The 20,814-nt window shown below is 33.0% G+C and overlaps 1 protein-coding gene and 1 long non-coding RNA gene across 4 annotated transcripts; one reads left to right on the top strand and one right to left on the bottom strand.

Annotated features, from left to right (window-relative positions):
• The first annotated feature begins 3,022 nt into the window (after positions 1 to 3,022).
• LOC124447819 (serine/threonine-protein kinase/endoribonuclease IRE2-like) lies at positions 3,023 to 20,814 on the top strand. 3 transcript variants are annotated; one of them, XM_046998815.1, is made up of 11 exons: positions 3,023 to 3,093; positions 4,395 to 4,472; positions 10,165 to 10,336; positions 11,765 to 11,816; positions 11,999 to 12,097; positions 12,170 to 12,334; positions 12,551 to 12,706; positions 13,332 to 13,422; positions 15,365 to 15,436; positions 19,091 to 19,788; positions 20,043 to 20,814. In XM_046998815.1, the coding sequence occupies exons 3-11, from the start codon at positions 10,191 to 10,193 to the stop codon at positions 20,688 to 20,690; spliced, it is 2,127 nt and encodes a 708-aa protein (XP_046854771.1). In that variant the 5' UTR covers positions 3,023 to 3,093; positions 4,395 to 4,472; positions 10,165 to 10,190; the 3' UTR covers positions 20,691 to 20,814. The 3 variants fall into 3 exon arrangements, with proteins under 3 accessions (XP_046854771.1, XP_046854770.1, XP_046854772.1); XM_046998814.1 differs by lacking the exon at positions 3,023 to 3,093 and having other exon boundaries at positions 4,338 to 4,472; XM_046998816.1 differs by lacking the exons at positions 3,023 to 3,093; positions 4,395 to 4,472 and adding an exon at positions 7,841 to 8,018.
• On the bottom strand, positions 5,575 to 6,415 carry LOC124447823. Its single transcript, XR_006948843.1, has 2 exons — positions 6,315 to 6,415; positions 5,575 to 5,811 (listed from the first exon to the last, which is right to left on the bottom strand). It is a non-coding gene; the product is annotated as an uncharacterized LOC124447823 (long non-coding RNA).

The following is a 20,814-nucleotide window of genomic DNA, read 5'->3' as shown; positions in this document are numbered from 1 at the left end:
AATCTATCACGTGCTGTTGACATAAGAGAGTAAGTTTGTTTATATTTCTTTAAACGCGTTATGGCTAATGTTTCTTTTAATTTGCATCATACGAATTTTTGTAAAGTTATTTGTTGTGGGAAATCATGCCGACGTGAGGTTTATATTAAATACAATAGATACAAACATCTTAACTATGGATATCATCACCGTTGTTCTGTCTCAATTACCCCATTATTACAATTGATGGCATCATTAAGGGCTCTTTTCCACTCATCGCAAAATGCTCTCGCTGCGAGCTTGCGAGTCTGTTCGCGCGATCAAAAATTTTGTTCAACTAATTTAACTATGCTGTAACTCGCAGGTACTCGCAGCGAGCTTGCGAGTAGGTTTTGCGATGAGTGGAAAAGAGCCTTAACTCAGTTGTAAGTTGAAACATGTCTATTTTATAAAAATTGTTCATTTTAAGGATTTGCCTACGTAATCAAAAAGTAAGAAAATCCTTTGTGTCAAGTCAAGTGACCCAGCCATTGGGTTCTATGAAATGTCAATAGACATGGAATTCAGACACAGCAGCATAGTTGATGCAGGAGTGCTCAGAAGTGTGCTCTGAGGAGTGCATTCTTTATATGGTCAAATATTTTTCTAACTTTGACGAGTCATTGCAATGCGTCATTGCAATTTGCTTTCTAGGGAGAAATCAATCACTGATCTTTTATAAGTTATAACATATTTGTGAAAATGCAAAACCAGGGTATGTGTCAACAGAAAATATTTCTAATAGTAATATATTTAACAAGAATACATTGAGTGCCTTGTGTTAAGGGATTTGAAAAAAATATCAGCTGTGGTTCTTAAATTTTGACAAAAATAAATGCTGAATCTGGCCATTTCATTGCTTCATATGATTTTGACAGGATTGTGGGATTAACTAATGTGGCCGAGGGCATTTTCAGTCATTGAATATTCAATAAAATGTTTTTTCTGCTTTACTTACAGGAACAAGTTTTATCAGCAGTTTCCTTAATTTGTGGTACTTTGTTAGCTCAAAAAGGTAAGTGATGCAGTGCATCTTTTGTTTTTTCTATGTTTATCTCAATTCATCCATTTTATTAGTTCCATCCTTATTGTATTTATTCCTAAACTTCTAAAGCCCAAATTTTTTCCTACCCTGTTTTAAAACCCAATTTTTGGTTTCCTTGAACTCAACCCTAACCTTATAGCTAACCAGGGTGGATCCACTTCCATATCTGACTTTGGAATTTTGAGTCCTGAATGTGTGCGCCACTATACGTACTACCAAAGATAGTGTTTGGTAACTACCCCAGATAGTATTTGAAATTTTGACTCTTGGCAGAGACATTGTCTGCATTTTGAAGGTTTTATTTAGAAAAATATTGATCGTACCTAGGCTCAATAAATGAATTCATGAACTTTTCCTCAGTTTTCATGTTTATTGTGAAAAATAATTCTTTTCTTGAGATATCTCTAGACAGAGAAAGCTTTACTTATGCTCTATCTTTGCATTGTTGCAACTCACAGAAAAAATCATGTTAAGTCGAAAGATCGTATAATGTCTTTTACATTATTGAAAATGAAAACGATCTTTATGTTTTTGAGCTTGTTCCCGGTAGCTTCAAATAAAAAGTGGACTAGCACCAGAGCATGCGCTACCATAAAAACAATCACGTGGCCATGTTGATGCCATTATTTCATAATGATGCGAGCATAAACAATATCGAGCTAAATAATTACATGAGAACCTTAATGAACCAATCACGACTAACCAGCCTTGCTCTTTTACATTTACATTACCTTCGATCATCTTCAATTGACGTAGAGGAAGCGATAAACATTTATTCAAGAAAACATAGTTGTCGATTGCAATTTGACACTTTATTTTAAACTTCACCTAAAGGGATTGATGTAAGGCTTTAATGTAATGCTAAGTTTTATAAATATATAGTTGTGGTATACAAGTCCCTTTTTTTCAAATGTGCACCCCCCCTTGAAACTTTCTGGTTACAGCCCTGTATTTTTGGCGCTTTTTGGCACTTCTTTGTAAAACACATAAAATTTTAATGGCTATTAACAGAATTCATCGACTAGCTATCAATATTCATTTAAAAATTTGTGAGAACGGAATTGCGGAAATATAGTCCTCAGCACATTTTATGGTTTGTCGCACGCAAATGTTTAAGCAACATAGCATCAAATTTTATAAAATGATGTCTTGTTACAAAATTTTACACTCTAAATGAAATAGCCGATTATAAACTTGAGTAAACGGTGCACAACCGTACATTATTCCTGGCCATCCATGCTGCATGCGTTGTTCATGCAATGGTATTGAAATTTTCTGCCGAAACCTATTGAAATGATGCCTGTTAAATAAATCTATAACAAAACTATTAATATTTTAATTCCTAATTGTCGATGAAACTCTTCCAAAGATTTTTGATTTTTCGATGCTTTGATGACTTTGATTCCTAAGCAATCAGCAGTACGCATATAATTCTTTTTTTTATGCGCACAAAAAGGAGGTACGTAGATGCCGTTTGTACTTTGCCTGTGCAAATTCAACAAAAAGCTTTCAATAATTAATTACATAAATCGTCGTAGATTGTTTCGTGTGATAAACATATCACTGTGAAATGTAAATGAAAAACAGCGAAATCGTAATAAAATCCGTCCTTCAAAATGTCGGAAAACGAAAGATATATTTTTGAATTTTTTTAAATAAATAACTGATTCAACCCGGAAAGTAATAGGTCGATATGAAAAAATATCATTTGATTTGCTTTGTACAAATGTGCGTACGTCCGTTTGATTCGATAAAGAGTTGTTCGAGTTGCAAAAGCAATCTTCGATTTGAAAGTATTGAGTTTTAGTAATATAAATGTGCCATAATGCGCAGTATTATTGTGGCGACAGGCGCGTATAAGCCATAAGTTGCATAATTTGCATAATTTGCGACACGATTTGTGTGAATCGATTTCATCGGTCACTCGCCCTCTTTCACAATAAATGAACGATCGCTACATATAAAACAAGCAATTAATATTTCTCATATCCATGTGACGTTGCCAAACGCTGTCGACAAGGACACGCTAGGTAAGTTTGCAATCATCTTTTTCAATGAACCCATTCATTTAGCGTTTATAAAACAGATTGAGCATGCAATTTGTATTGTTTAGGTTAAAACTTATGAGCTTTGTTGATTGTTTGTTGAATCAAAAAGTTTCTCGCTTTCAATTTACTAACTATTTGTTATAGGCAAACATACGATCGCAAGCTGGTAATACAATATCTCACATGTTACACTTGAATATCCGTATTTATCACTGCTTTGTTGATATAACTGTTATCAATTAATCGTATTTATCACTGCTTTTATAATCAAATCTAATTATGAAAGATGAATAATTTTGTGATTGCGATTCATCACGCATTTTGCTTGAACACTTCGAAACTGAACTCCTTGTTTAAACTCTTTGTTCTTCGTATGTACTGTTTGAATTCAAACATTTGGCAGAGTCGGTTATGGCGTTCTAATTCATATTTCATTCTTTGAAAAGCTTAAAAAGTAAAATATGTGCTACCTGTTCACTTTATTATTGGCAACTTGAAGTACGTTGGTCTTCTAGATGTTCGAGTTCAAGGAATGATTCTAAACGTTCAGAATAAGCTTTCCAAATGATTTGGGTGAAGATTACGAATGTCAATAAATTCTTTTGTTTGTAAATGCGTTTGGGTTTCGCCTAAAATAAGAACATGTGATGGATTTTGAACTTGACAGCTATCGTAAAACACTGTAGACATACACGTTCAAATCTCTTTTCTCGTCAAGTTTTTGTTTTTATGTAGGTAAAGTATTATGCTTTAATTACTGAAATGTGTAAATGCTGGTGAAAATAATTTTTTGCCAGTTTTGATTTGCTTACATTAAGAGATTTAGATGGGGTAATTTCTGAATGGGTTGATGGGTGAGAACTAATTGAAGCAGAGAGGCGTTCTAACTTTTAAAAGCCACAACCAAAGCCCTCTAAAAGTTTTAAGTCAATCTTAGAGCCGAGATGAATTTACTGTGGGTTAGGCACTCTTCCTAGCATTGGCTACAAGTTGTATGAATTTTCCTTTAAATTATTAATATACAAGGGAATTGAGAAAAAACCAATTATGATTTGTGTTTTGTGGAGCACCCTTAAAATATATTTCCACTAGGCTACCTATGCTATGAGTAACAGAATTTGACATATAAGCCCATCATGACACAATGACATCCAAAAACTTCTAATCCAAACCAAAGCACCTCATGTCCCCCCTTAAAATCATTCTTGATCCATCCCGGTCTTGAAGTGAATGCACTAAATTTATCCCCAGTTTCACATTTCACATTTTGTGTATTTTTTAAGGTGCAGAAGAAAGATTGATTCCTTCTGTGTTCTAACTCCATCACTAAACTTGTAAGATACAGGGCCAGGACTCAAGTGGTAAGTTGCTCTTTCTATTCTAAGCATACTACTAAGTCAAGTTAATCTTCCAATAGAATGAATAAAACATCACCTAGATTTTAAGAAATTGAATGCATGATTAGGCACCATACCACTATCATACATAAGTCTACATACGTAAAATATGCTGGCTTGGCTAAATTTGTGAGCAACATAATTTTATTCATGACCATGGTATCAGGGTGTCTGTTGAGAGAACATGTTCATTTGAAATGTGGGTATCCATCCATTATAGGAAAAACACCTGCAATTTTAGCTTCTTGCTTTAAAGTTAATGATGTTTGAATGCCATATATTTACAGGTTAGCAAACTTTTCATATCAATGAAAACCTTTCACTCTGACATGATGTATATAAAACAAGAAAACTGAAAACTCAAGCAGTTTCATTAATTGACTATTTTATGTGATCACATAGTGAGCATTGAACACCCACAAAATTTGAAAAGCTTTTATAGAAACTGCATGATATTTTATTGTAAAAAATTATTGAGATAAGTATAATTTCTGCTTTTCGTGTCAGTACAGCAAAACTGCTCTTTTATATCAGTTCAGTTGTAAAGAGTTAAAAAACAGCTTGCATCTTGGTGATTGCTTTTGAGCAATTACCTCTGGTTTGATCAAGTTTGATGGCATTGGTTTGTCAAAATTGAGTCCTTTTCATGTCCATGACAGAAATGTTGATAAGTAGTTACCATTTCTAACCAGATTTCCTGACGAAACTTTGAAGATATTAAGGCTATTCCTGTCGTTACACATATTATGTTGGTTAACCTGTTTTCCAATGAGCTTGCTTACAAAACCCAACAGAAAGGATACTGAGCCCTCAGAAATATCTTTTGACATTTTATATAATAACATATTTTGGAAGTAGTTTTGAAATATTGGCTGATGGTTTTACATGAATTGTCTGATTCCAAAATTTGATCTATTGAGTATAGATGTTGATTTATAGTCATACATAAAGACAACACAATTTGGCAAAATAGGATTGAAGTGATTAACATAAATTATTCTTGCATGGGTGGAAAAACAGAAGTGGTTATAGAAAAATGAAATACCAAACAAAAACTATGAAGGCATTTTTGTTTCAAGGTTCATTTAATTTAAGGTCAGTTAATTCCTTACTAATTTCAAAATAGTTATACTCCAATAATTTTGTCTACCATAAAGACCAAACTATTTGGCAGACAAATGCATTTTTTCCAGGTGCTTCTGATAATCTTTTTTATGCATCAGTTTGGATGCATAATACATAAATTAAAACAGTTAACAAACTTATGAGCCCAATTAGGAAATTCTTCTCAGTCAGTAGTTTTCTATACCAAAATAAAAAAACAGGAAATTTATTCATTTGCAAGTGCATGACAAAAACAATGTACCCAATTTTGGAGATAGCATTAAGTTGGATGCTATTGTGTTTTTATTCTGTTACATTATTATTACTTTTCATACTTGACAATACAATTTATGTATTTACAAAGTTAGCTATCATTCATTTTTTGATATAAATATACCTCAACACCAGGCTAACTGAAATCATGGTGAAAACCATTACATATTTTAGTTGTTTCATGCGTTCATCCTTAAAATGGACATAAATGCCACAGAATATTTACATACAGGTCATTTCTAGTGATATTTGTGATTTGCATTTGTCGAGTGGCAATTTTCTTTGCTGAGTGTCAATGAATCATATATAGTGTTAATATAAAAGTCACTGGAGACGATTTTCTGTTTATAAGTATTTTGTGTTAAAGGTCCGTTCCTTCATATTACAAATATACACATTAACTTAAGTATAATGTGTAAAATTACTTACCACTATCATTGTTTTCTTTAATTTCAGCAATAATGCGAACCATGCAACTTAATATTAAAGTTTAAAATGAATTTAAAATAAAAATTCAATCAGAAGAGCATACACTTTACAATAAACGATTGAAGATATCCAAAACTTTGCTGGATAGTAAATTGTGGTAAATGATAGGGGTTGCGTGGTTGCGACCAGGCAGGCAAGTTACCAGGCCTGTTGTTTTAATGGACGTTTCAAATTGACTTATAAAGTCAATTTGAATTTATTTTCACAATTAGCGTATAGAGTTAATTTAAGGAAGAGACTGGGTTGGAAAAAACAACAAATGTAACAACAAATGTTACACACCCCCTTTCCTCCCTCAACCAAAAGTTTTGCGTTATATTTAATTTTTGTACAATACAGGAAGCCAAGTAAGACTACTCTTTCTTAGAAGACTATGGCACTATGTCAACTATCTATACTTCAAAATTCTCATAACAACAAATTTAATTTGCAGTCTGTGGTTGAATTTCGTTGTATATATAAAAATTTAAGAGTAATACCAAGAGTCAACAGTGTTTTTGCATAATATAGTATAATTCACTGCTTTAATTCTGGAAAAGAAAGTACATTTTGTTATTGAGTTTATATCCCTTTAACTTAACTCAACTAAAACCGCAGCAGTAGACAAACAAAGCGTGTGCTATTTTATTTTTTTATTTTGTTTACTGATCATCGGGAAACGTGTCTTTATATGAATTTCGAGCACCGATTTCGAGTCGCATAAGTTTAGAGCTGAGCTAGAGCAGTGCAAACATTGAGGTTATGAATAAAACTGAATACAAGAGGTCTGGTAACTTGCTTATTTATGCCTTTAGGGCGCCATTTTGCTTTGGAATATCCGTCTCAATGATGCGTCTGGATGCCAATTTATGACTAGAGTCCCGTCTGAAAGATTTTCTTATCTAACTTTACCGACTATTACTTAGGACGAGGAAGTTTAGATGGGAAAATCGCCTGTCTTCGGATTCATATAGATTTTCCCGTCTGAGACAAGTTTTCCGTCTATTATGTGAATTCGGCTTATATTGCCGACGTGGTGAAAAAATTGAGCGAAACCTACTGCATTTTCGATAAGTGATGATTTAAATATAATAATAATATAAGTAGATTGAGTACTTGAAGTATACGTCTAGTCACTTATCTCTAGTGGCGTACAAACGTTCGAATACAAAATATGATTTCAATGAGCCATTTCCCGTTTCCGGAGAATAGGAGATTCAATTTTGACACGGTTACGACACGTGGAAAAACATGCACTTTTTTGACGAGTTTTCACGTGCCTTTACTGTGTCTGTAAGTCGTAATAACATTGTCACAAATGCTGCTAGGGGCAACCAGTTGAACACCAATTGGAAGATCATAAATAATCATGTGCATTCACGACTTGATGTGATTGGGCGCACTTAGGGGCGGATCCAACTGATTGCAACAACTTAGTCTTTGACTGCCCCACAGAGCGCTTTTATATTTGTATGTTTATACAATAAACAGCAGAAATAAACCGCAGCATTTAATGAAAGGTTAAACTGTATCAATTATTAATAGCATCAAAAAAGTCTACACGCGACCGACTTAACATGCTTCGTCTTTAAATGTACGAAGTAAACAAGGACTTTGAAATCTCATTAATATCGATATCTACTCCGCCTGTTGTTTTGTGAGAGGGTAAGCGTGTTTATATTGCTTGTCGCTGCGTTCATACTATTTGTTGTTCGTTTAAAAGGCGATATTTTTACCAATGTTTGTACGATTAGTTCTGTGAATGAAAGGATTAGGATTTAGCTCATTATAATCATGTTGATTTTATCATTTTCACGTTTGTATTGTTTATCTAAGCTGAGTTTAATGATTCTTTTGAGGCCTTGATTAACTATTTATTTGTTGTGGTAAAGCATGGCAATGTGTAAATTGTAATTACGTACAAACAAGTACATCGGTATTTATCTCCGCTATGTTGTGATTAGCACCATTATCTTATCGAATTAGTTGAATTGAGCGTGCATCGAAGTAAATTCTTTGTGTTCGTTCAAGCGAAAAATAATGCGTGGAATTTATTTTCTAAAAATGTAAACGATAATTTTCTCAAAAAATTTGCATAGTACGAGTGAAAGTTGCGGTCAGCTTCGCTACTGTAACACAAACAATGAATTTCAGCGTCTAGACAAGAAAGCTGTTAATTGTTTAAAATCACAGGACAGAATGAGAATATACACAAAACAGTTGATTACCATATCAATTGCTATAGTTAGTACACACAATCAAGGACTTAGCAAACTCACTTGAGGTATATGTTATGTTAGGACAGGCACATATCATTGCTGGCTGCTGTGTCTTGAAATGTGTACCGTGTATACAAAATAAATGGACTTTTGAAACCAACTCAGCCGGTTGTTGTGTTTTGTGAGAGTTTATTTCTTGCCGCTGCTTTCATATTGTTTATGTAGCGTTTGAAAAGCGACATTGTTAATAATGTTTGTATAGATTTTACAGTGCATGAAAGCATGCGGGTATAGCTCATTATCACTGTTGACTTGAAAATTGAAACATTTATATTTTTATTTATGCTGCGTTTTTATAGTTCTTTGTGGCTTTTGATTATAGTTCTTTGTTATGGGAAAACATGCCCACTTGTGATTTATAATAAAATACAAAATTTACATGTAAAATCTTTGTATCATCACCGCCATATTGCTATTATTACTATAATTTGATTATTAAACCCTATTAATTAAACATAGTACGATGTATTAAGTACAATACAAGATTATAATAGGGATAATATGTTACAATGATAATACATATTATAGTATAAAACAAATTTCCGAAAAAAACAAGACATCTTGAGATTGCAAAATATGAATCAAAACAAGACGAGAAGTGAACTGTAAATATTCGACTCCGAAAAATTAGCAGTTCACTTGTCGTCTTGTTCTGAATCATATTTTGTACTCTCAAGATGTCTTGTTTTTTCGGAATTTGTTTTATACTATATTTTTTTAAATTGTCAACTGGTCATGGTTTTTAATACATACTAATTTGAGTAAACTATTTAACATACAACAATTCATTGATATTTAAACACTATGTAGAAATTTTCCCATTGTTCCTCCCCTTTTCTACATTGGCGGCAAGAGAAGATATCATAAAGCTATGTACTTAAGGCCGAATTATGCCGCTCGCGACAATTGTATTTATAATGAGTTCTAAATGAAACACGTGTTTCTGGTGTAGCACATATTATCAGGTTAATATCACAATATCATCAACTTGTCAAGTATTTGCCGAGCTTTAAACCACAGAATAGATACATAATTATGTATCTATTCTGTGTTTAAACCGTCAAAAAATTTCTCCGACAAAAACAGGTTCACTTCTAACAAATATAGTCATATTGATAAAACGATGAAAATACGACGCATTTTTAGGGGATTCAAAAATTATCAACTTTTGACAGGCAACTAATTGTGACAATGACGCTCGCTCACGCACACCACAGTCCAAAAGAGCATCAACAAATTTTTTGTGTTTATTAACTCCTCCAGCGATGATTATAATCTAATAGCACTGAGGCGTAAAAAAAATATCCCCCGCGATTACAGTTCGTTTGTAAACATTACTCTCGAAACTACGGTAAATTGATGTAGTTACAAGTTGATCAAATACTGACATAATAAGGAAATTCGTTTGAACACAAGGTGTTTAAGAAACACTAGTTCTTTTAGTAACTAATTTGCGTAATTTAAATGAAAATTAATCGATCTTCTTCAAGTTGTGCAAATTCTTAACTATAATTATTCATTTATCTCTAAAGTGTGAAAAGATTTACCCTCATCCAAGATGCCAGGAATCAAAATTCGTGAGGAAGACCGACAGAAAATTCACTCAAGGTATTTTTGTGGTTACTGTAATCTTCTCATGGTCAATCCAATCCAAACCACTTGTGGACACTTGTTTTGTCAAGCTTGTTTTGACATCCTGCTCGGGTAAGACATTTTATTGTTTAAGTTTACAACCTTTTAATATATTAATCTTAACACGGTTTATTTTATATGCACATGAAAAACATGTGACTTGGACGAGATTTGATCTCGCACTTTCGGGATAGTAGTCCGCCGCTCTACCCGTTGAGCTACCACGCCCATAGGGATTGGAGACCAGTCAAATCTTTTTTGTGACTGCTTATTTGCACTTATCGCAGAAACATTGTTGCTTATCCTAATGCCGAGTGACATATCTCGATCAATGCTTTATCACGTATCCCAATGTGGTCTCCTATATTCCGATATCGTAGGATAAATTTCAGAGTCGTATCATATATTCAATGTTTTGCCAACATCAGTCAACTCATATCATACACCTCATGTTAATTATGTACACCTCGATTGACTTTTCAACAAAACGCAAACAGGAAGTACTCCTTGTTTAAAGTGTCATATAGGTGTCAAACTGGAATGTAACTTCGTCTCTAGCCGTTCAACATGTTCATCAATTATATACCTAGTGCATTTAATAGTTCGTGCGCCCCTGTGAGAGTTGGAAAAACAAAATTGTACTGTTTACTACATGAAAACGACAAGCTCTTACTTTCTCAATCGAACTCTGAATTGCAAAACTGCCTCAAAACACTCAGCACACCACTCTACACCAACGAGTGGAATACATTGGCGGTCAAAAAACCTGATCACGCATAGAAAGCACCAAAACTAGGCGTATCAATATAAAAGCAAAAAATTTCAGCGCTTACGTAATTTACCAGTTTATACTTGATACTGATGGTCGCGTTACAACAATACTGCTTTTAATGATAGCTAGGGTTTGCAACCGTAAATGAAATCAGAAATGAGAAACATCCTTTATTGTCCTGCTGCACAATTACAAAGTTGATGGACATTTAGAAAAAAATGGTGGAAAGGCCTATAAAGAATACATAGATCTTTCTAAATTTTTACTAAAGGGGCTCTGTTCACATACTCAGTGTTAATGCTGGAGACTCATATATAAAACTAACAAGGAAATTCTGCTTTTGTATATCTTTACCGTTCGATGATGTATATAACGTTGAAATTGTTTGTGAAAGGAATCAATCGCAAACCAAACCCATGAAACTCATGTATTACAGATAAAAATATAAATTAATTCTATGTCATGTACTTTGAGTTGTGTTGTCATTGTAATTGTTCTTGTAATTGTTCACATACTTATCATACCAATTATGAGCCTGTTGATGACTTGTAATAGAAGGATGTATTATTCTACGCGACACTGAAAATTTTAAAGCTTAAAACTTCCGTTCATCATTGTAGCGAAGTTCAAGCATCTAACTGAAAATCATCCTTTGAGGTCTCTTCACCTACCCTCAATTTTTTATTCTTTACATTTGATAAATGCTTTCATATTTCCTCGATGTGTAGAGGTCCTGATCCCAAATGTTCTAAAGATCAAGAAAAATTAAGCAAGAAAAACGTATGTGAAAATATTCTATAGTTTTGACGCGGGAAAATTTTAATATCAATTATTGCTTCGGAAGGCTTTACACGAAAAACTTCACTTGTCTTTATTACGACAAAACCCAGTCTATACATCGCTGTATCTACTAATGTAAAACTTACTTTTTGAATCGTTGACTTTCTATGAAACCTATGTAGGCTTTCCCGGACAATTGCACAAAACGTGAGTTGAAAAGTATTCGTTTACATTGTCCCTCTGAACAATGCAAATGGTTTGGTGCTTATGAAGAATTGGAAGTGAGTTGAGCTGAGAAATTTATCGAAGAAGTCTAACCTTATTACTTACTAATTAAAGTTGTTTCTTGCCAGGGTCATTTTGCAGTTTGTGAGCATGCGCTCATCAACTGTATCCACAAGCAATGTAACATTCAGTTGCCTCGCTCTCTTCTTGGTGAACATTTGAAGAATGAATGTGAATATCGAAATGTGAAATGTGAATATTGTGGTAAAGATGTCCCGTATGCTTCACTTAAGGTACGAGGAATATTCGTTCACTGATCAAAGTAACATTGAGTTGACTACAAAGCAATATTCAAGACAGAATATTTCTAGAAAACATTTTTACCATGAGAACCGGAAAAATAATTGAACCTTTTCACCTCACATTATGATGCATAAACATCTGTTTCCAAATCATCTAACGCAAATCTATGCACAAAAATGTTGCTTTTATTTTCTTTTAACATATAGAAGCTCAAAGAAATAATGTGTGAGAACTATCGAGTGGTTTGCAAATATTGTTTTCCCTTGATACCAAGCAAAGAAATGGAACATGATGAAAGTACGATGGGTGATGAAGTGCCGACGAAATGTGAATTTCAAGCCATTGTATGCAACCATGATAAAGTAAGAATGTTTGACGTATTTATAATATCATGTCAGCAGTAGTAGATGCGTAGTAGCTCCTACCGGCAATCTTGCATTTGTTCTTTGCATGAAAAAACTTTACGTCAAAAACCTTTGAAATGATAGTATGATATAAAAATGCTTAGAAGTTTTAAAGTTGCAAACAAACAATGTTAAAAACGTTGACTTTGTAGTTAAATGCAGCTGCATCAGGTTTACATGAAGTACACATTTATAAATTCACTCATTTACAAATTTCTTAAATTCAGAACATATGATTATTAAGATACTTGATGGTTTACCCAAGCTAAGGAGCTAGAGCTTTCCCGATAAGCAAGTTGCAGTAAATATAATTCAATCTGCCGTATTAACGTACTTTGTACTCCTTACTTTACACGTATATGGAGACTGGGGGGACTGGGAAAAGCTCAGACGTGCCAAAAAATGAACTTTCTCGTTTACTTTTCTTATAGATAAAATATAAGTCGAGAAACAAAATTTATTAATGATACATAATGTCATAGTCATTTAAAAAGATTGAATTGAAACTACCAGTAAATAGCATGAAATATTTTGTTAAAATTATAATATAATTTGCTGGCAGTATCTTTTTCTCACTTCACAGACTTTAAAACGAAAGAAGATCAGACAACCAGGAGCGGATCTAGGATTTTCTAAACATCAGTCATGGAAGGCCGGAGGCATTCCCCACCATGGTAAATAATGATTACTATATACAGAGTGTCTATTGTCTTGTATTTTAACAAAATACTCTTTGGCAGGCGTAATTCATGAAGTTTGTTTATCTACATTTATTTGTAAAATTACGCCTGAGGAAAGCTGGTTCATTATTCGAAAATATATACTGCCCTCTTAATATTTCCAATTGTAAGGTCATTTTATTACTTGAAATTGTCAGTCATGTAAAACAGTGCGTAGTATATGTATATGAACCATTTAAAATAAACAACAAATTTTTTTAAAGCAAACATGTTTCGGCATACTTTATGCCATCTTCAGTGCAAAGTGAATAAATATAGGTTACATGACAATATGTTGTAGTGATGAAGCGGAAATATCGAATAGTTATGAATAATTATTTACAGCTGAATGAGGTGTTATAAAATGCTTGTGTTACGTTTTATCACAAAAAAAAATTGCAAAGAAAATGAATAATATATGATAAGGTAGTAATAGTTATTTACAGGTCAAAGATAGTGTTGAGATGTTGTATTTGTTTGTTGAGGTTAGGTTGACGCTTCTTGATATAAAGGGCTTCTTTTAGTTTAAGGGCGAAAGGAGTGTGAGCGGTGTCTAAGATACGGAAACAGGATTGTGTGTAATTGTTTTTGCAGTGTGGTGACGAGAGTAAGTGTGTGAATATGTGTGAGTTTTTGTCCGTGGTTGTGTGTTCTTTAATCCGTGTGGAAAGGTGGCGGGTGGTCTCCGCAATGTAACTGGAATTACATCCAACACAAGAAAATTCATAAACCACGTTGTATTTTAAACGAGTGGGAATAGGATCTTTGAAGCTAAAGTGATTTTTGATTTTGAAAGATAAAAAAATTAGTTTGATATCTAAGTCTGTGCAGTAGCGTTTTATTAAGTTGTGTAATTTCCGATTTGTGAAATGTAGCCAATGTAGAGTAGTTTGAAGAAGTAAGTCTCGAGTTGGGTTGGCGTGGGTTCGTTTCTGGTGTTTATTTTGTTTGTGTTTTTGTCGTGGTCATATGATTTAATGATTTTTCTATGAAAGGCAAGGGAAAAGAATTTCGTTTGAGATTGTCGATGAGAGCGTTTAAATCATGATAGTAGCCAGTCGACGTGTTGTTAATTTTCAGTATGCGGTGTATATGAGTTTTAATTAGTCTTGTCTTATACTTTTGTGAGGTGAAGCTAAAGAAGTTAAGTAATAGGCCAGTGTAAGTTTTTTTATGAAAAGTAGATGTCGTGTATGTGTTCGTAACTGTGTTTTTAGTAATGAGTATGTCTAAAAAAGGTGACTTGTTGTCGTGTTCTTTTTTTATGGTAAAGTCAATGTTCTTGTGTTGTAAATTTAAATAATTAAAAAAAGAGAGAGCGTCATCCTCGTTGTTAAAAATACAAAATATGTCATCTACGTAGCGTCTGTAAAACAATACTTTAGGTTCGTCATAGTTCTTGATCCAATTCTTTTCATGATATCCGGTGAAAAGATTGGCAAGAAGTGGTGCTAATGGTGAGCCCATCGCGACTCCGTCGATTTGGTCAAACATTGTCTGTTAAATAGGAAATGAGTTTGTGATGTGGCAATGAAAAAAAGTTGTTTTAGGTCTTGTTTTTTGATGATATGGTTGGGCTGGTGTAAATAAATAAGATCTAATGCAATGTCTATGGTTTCAGATAAGAGATGTTAATGAAAAGACTTAAGGCGTCAAAAGAAACGAAGTAGTTGATGTTGTGGTTTTGGGTGTGTAGTTCGTTAGCAAAACTAAAAGAGTCTGATGTAGTGTAATCATTGGGTATGACAAGGTTAAGTAGAGTACATAAGTATTTGGAGAGATTAAAGTTATATGAGTTGGTGGAAGAGATTATTGCTGTAAATTCATTTTTTTACTTGTTGTCAAAATAGAAATACACAGCTTGTGTGGATAACGCTTTTTTAAATATTGTTCGTAGAAATCACAAGTGGTGATGATGCTAATGCTAAAGATGTCGGAAATTCTCCTGGTGTTGAAAATACAAAACAAGGTATGCCTTTCAATTCTATTTTATTTTATATATATTGCATAACCTAAGCATATTTGTTTTGTATTGTATCACAATTCAAGTCATTTGATTGGTATTTATGTGTTTTTATGAAGATTTATATTATTTAATAAAATGCATGATGTACGTATACAGTGTTGCACTTTGGACTCCAAACGTTCGTTTATTACGTATATTGAATACTGTATCAATGACTTAAATTTTCTTTTTGCGAACGACAAATAATTTAAATGTACTGTGTACCAGACGGCAGTGCTCAGAATAACTTGACAAGTCTTTGTTTATCTCAATAAATACTGCGTAGCAGCAAAGTGACGCAACTCTTTATAAAGTGCAGAAAAATTGACTACACTACATAAAATGTATTAAAGAAAAAGAATTATAAGAAATGGACTAAAACCTTTTAAAACAAATCTTGATAAAATGTATCCCATACAGAACAGACCCTGCATTTTAGAAATTTTCAGGTTAGAGCATCTGTTTTAAAAGTGCTCGTGTTTGATTACATTAATAACTATTTTCTTTGTTAGAGTACAGGAGATTAGTCGGAGTATAACTTTTTTTCCAGATAGAAATTTATAATTTTGCTCCTGGTTTACAGCTTCGAAAGTGTTAAAACAATTGAAAAAATCACCAAGTCCAAGTTCTAATAAAAATTTACTTGAAATACAGTCTTCAATCAACCTTTTACATTAACAAATGTTTTGAGATGTATGAATTTTTTCATCACATGTCTTAGCTCACTGAATGGTAACATTTGTAGCTGGTTTAATCTGTTTTAACCATGACAGTAAAATCTTGTCACTTCACAATTTGTACTTGAAGCACATTATCAGTCTGTTAAAATTAAGATGAGACATGAGGTGATAATGACATTTTTTACAAAACGTTACTATTTTTTTAAAGTAAGGTTTATTTGTATTCTGCTTGTTTAATCATAAAAACTTCTCAACAAACTATCCTTTGGATATATTGTCATACTTCACGTTTGCACCACCATGTATACACTACCTAGCTAATAACATTGAAAATTATGCAAAGAACGGCCACCATCAAATGGACTTGCTCGATATACTTCAATAAATAAGAATTCCTGTTCATTGTAGATAAATTACCTCAAAGTCATATGGAAAATGTGCCAATTTGACGATGTGAATTCTCTAAGTCCACAATAAAAAGAAGGCTATTTACAATTTTTATTATGACAAATGTAGCATTAATTGCACATTTATTAAACGATCTTCTAAATTCTAGATTTACAGAAAATTACAAGTGTTTTTGATCTCTCTCCTTGCTAAGATACTGGAGATTTCCTCTTCAGTGTGAACATCCTTCAAAAGCCCACAAAGATCATTTTGTAGATTAGAATTAAATTTTGAATACTTTTTACTTAGAATTGCATTTTAAAAGTTGCTGTATCACTTTTTTCTACGAGAAAATTTCCCAATATAGATAAGCAAATAACGTTACTAATCTCAAAACTTAAAAACGACGACTTTATTCATTGATTTCAATAAATTACTCCCACTGATATCAAAATAAATAAATATAATTTTTTGGGTTGTATTAGAAAAGCAAGTGAGTCCAAAAATCTCATTTATGATTCAAACTGCGTCTTAATTGATGATTGTCAAATGGCTTGATGACCTCCATTAAAAAGTGCACGTGAATCAGACCAGGCCACTTACGACTTAAGCCACAAGATTGAGCAAGAATAACGCTGCTGCTGAAATATCGCTTACAGAACTCAATGGCTGTATCATGTTTTCTCAGATATTATAGCACGGACCACACTATAGAGGGCCGAAGTTATAACTTATAGTTGGGTGGGAGAGGGGGGTATTCATATCTTCAATTGTTGTCGACTGATTTCTTGTGAAAGCCAACGTAGTCTACATTAAACATACAAATACAGATAAACAAATAGACCAATAAATAGAGAGGCAGATGGAAAAATATAATATTGATCTGAGAATTTGTTGTGAAAGCTTGGAAATATTTTGCTCAATTGCTCTTTTTAACTTTATTTATTGGAGATCTCCAAAGGAGAGTTCTGTTATACAAAAAATTTTTCAAATTAGTAAAGCGTGATTGTGGTAGCTAAAGACAATTGAAATGTTCTGAATCACACATAAAATACAAAAAAGATGTTACGGCGTTTGAAGCTGGAAATCGATAATTTGCTTGCATCGTTCGTGTTGCTTATCTTGTCAATTATATTATACTTTAACCTTACAACATCATGATTTCTTTCACATGTTTCTGAAACAGACAAGAAGATTTCATCAAAAAGACGGAAAGATATAATAACGATTTAAATTGCTTTTTTCTGTGGTGTTAAATATTTATTGAATTGCATGATTCCTTTTCTACCTGAGTGAAAATTTCATCAAAAAGTAAATTTTCTCGATAACGAAAACCCTGACACAATAGACACATGACAGACAAATTTTTTCTCGTAAATAAATCATCATAAACTTAATAAAATAATTGAAAACTGCAAAAACCATCTTCAATTTGGCAAAAGTAAAACAATACCAGCAATGTTGCACGAGAATAAAAGAACACGAGGTAGAACTTGAGTTTGCAGAAGTAGAGATAACAAGGTTCACTTTACCAAGGTGAATAAGAGAAACAGTACGTGTCAGATAATTTACAGTTAAAGCATAAAATGTCTATAAAATGAAAATTTTGCAGCCTGTGTTATACTTTTATTGAATAGAAATTTTAATATGACAACGGTATTTCTCTACTAGTTTATGCGTATCTCTTTACATTCTCAAGATATTGAAGCTTTTATTATGTTCGATTCATCTAACTTGTGACGTCACATTGCATAATGAGAATTAGAATAAATTTACTTCAACTTTGCAGTGTTTCTTTCTTTGTGATGTGTTAATGATTTAAAATACTGCTTACTATTATGAACTTAAAGTTGTCAGGAAAATGAAGTGTATTTAAAACATGGCAGCGACTCATTTTGCATGCAATATGATGTCACAAGTTGCATAAACTGCTAATAGCAAGGACTTCACTTCAGTTATTTTAAAATGAAAGAGTCATACATAAAAGGTTTTAGAAAGCATTCATTTCAAAAGTTCTGGTCAATGTAAATATAATTTAACTAGCAAAGTTTTCGTTTCATTGGCACTTTAATGGTGTTCAAACAATGTTTGAGAGAATAATTGTTGAGTTTTCGCCGCTGATCGAACTTCAATGTTCATATTTGGTATCAAACATAAGACAGTCTATCTAAGAGATGAGTGTCGAGAATGGAAAGAAAAATTATATGAAGCTATTTTGTTATTTGCTGCTATAAACAAATTTTTAGACTCTAAAAAATATGCTCTCAAAATTTAAATTTCATGTTTTCGAAAAACGTAAGGTTATTTCCCAAAAAATATGAAATTACTGCTGAAAGAAGTTTTTGTGATTAAATGTATGGTATAAGCTAGCCTCAAATGTTGCCAGATTTGATTTTACAATTAAAGAACTTATGATTTGTCTAATGGTTGTTGATAAGTTTTTTCAAAAATGTACGGTAGCTAATGATATCCTTTCCTGATTGGGAAAGTTTGAGCTTTTTGACGTATTAATTTCGTTTCCTTTACCCTTGAATGTAATATTTTTATCTAGAAGAGTGGAAATACATTGGTGAATCAACGAAACATGAAAAATTGTTTTTAAAATTGATTGAATATGGACGCAATTCCAGCGTTCATGTTAAAGAGGTGGGCAATGTACGAGTAATTTTTTCAAAAGAGTTTTGCATTGGCAAAGGAAGTGGTGCAACCCGTGTTTATCTTGGACTGGGTAAGGATGGTTATGGTAAAGCAGTGAAACGAATACATCGAGATAGCCACATCCAGCTTGCACAGCAAGAAAAGAAAATTTTAAATAATTTCAACGCAAAGAAATCGAAATATGTTGTGAATTATTCCTTCTTAGAAGAAGATACTGGAACGGAGTACGTCTATTTAATATTAGACTTATATGAGGAATCGTTGGAGAGTTTTGTGAAGTCTTCTTCTTTGAAACATCTTCAAAAAGCTCTTCCCAAAATTATTAGACAAATTTTAAATGGATTAGAGGATCTTCATAGTGGCAAAGAACATATTCTTCATCGGGACTTAAATCCCTCCAATGTTCTCCGAGACTCACAAGACGACTTTCTTATAGCTGATTTTGGCATTAGTCAAACATTGAAGAATGGTTCTACGACACATGAAAGCAGTCCTAACAAAGGAACGGAGTATTGGATTGCTCCTGAATCATATAGAGAAGATGAAAATTCCGTTGATAAAGGATGGTACATGAAAGAGTCTGATGTATATGTAGGTGTATGTTGCAATACGGTTCTTGATTTGTGAACTATTTAACATTGATCCGTTTAACACTTAAAATATAATAAGTACATGTATTTTTCTTTTTTTCAGCCCGCTGTCTGAGCTTTCTAGAAACCTAAGGTCCCTGAGGGGGAGAGGGTTTTACAAGCAATATACTACATTATTATAATAGTATAGGAATATAACTGTTTTACTTCATGCATATATACAGTCAAGTTGTGAAATTACAATGTTAATCTTAGAATGCAGGAATGGTAGCTTATTATGTTGCAACAAAAGGAGAACATCCTTTTGGAATTCAACGCTATAGACTGGACAACATGCTGAAGGGAGACCCTGTTGGTTTGAAAGAAATCAAGGATGAAACGTTAAAAGACTTTTTGTCGTGGATGTTAAATCGACAACCCGAAGACAGACCAACAGCTAAAGAGGCGTTAAAACACCCATTTGTTTTGACGAATGACGAGAAATTTGACTTATTATGTAAAGCTGGAAATCTTGAACAGATTAAGACAAATGATTCCAAGTCAATTGTTGTTCAACAATTGAATAGTGAATCCTCAAATTGGAAAAGTAAAATAGACAGAGATATTTATGATTATTTTAGAACGAACGTGACGACTGGAGAGATTTTTAGGTATGGATCATCATGGACAGAGTGCTTGAGACTTATTCGAAATACTCGCGAACATTGGTACAATCAACGACGACCTCTACCACAACCAAAACCATTTTATAAGATTGGTGATTACAAGGCGTATTTTCTCAAAAAATTCCCCAATCTCCCTGTTAGAGTGCATGCTACTGTGAGGTCCAATGAAAAATTGAAAAACCATCCAGAACTCAAGAACTTTTTAAATTTCAGTGAAAAGAAACCGCATCAAAAATAAACAGTTTTTAAACAGTAAAAACAGTTTGTGAAAAGGCAAGCCTACAGGAAGAATTTGTAGATACTGTTGTAAATTATAATTTCCTCAGATTGGAAAAACAAATACATTTTGACGTATATCATTA

Source organism: Xenia sp. Carnegie-2017, unplaced genomic scaffold, assembly GCF_021976095.1.
Source record: "Xenia sp. Carnegie-2017 unplaced genomic scaffold, XeniaSp_v1 HiC_scaffold_23, whole genome shotgun sequence".
Taxonomy (NCBI): Eukaryota; Metazoa; Cnidaria; class Anthozoa; order Malacalcyonacea; family Xeniidae; genus Xenia; species Xenia sp. Carnegie-2017.
The sequence above is the reverse complement of the archived record's forward strand: the minus strand, read 5'-3'. Positions and strand labels throughout refer to the sequence as shown.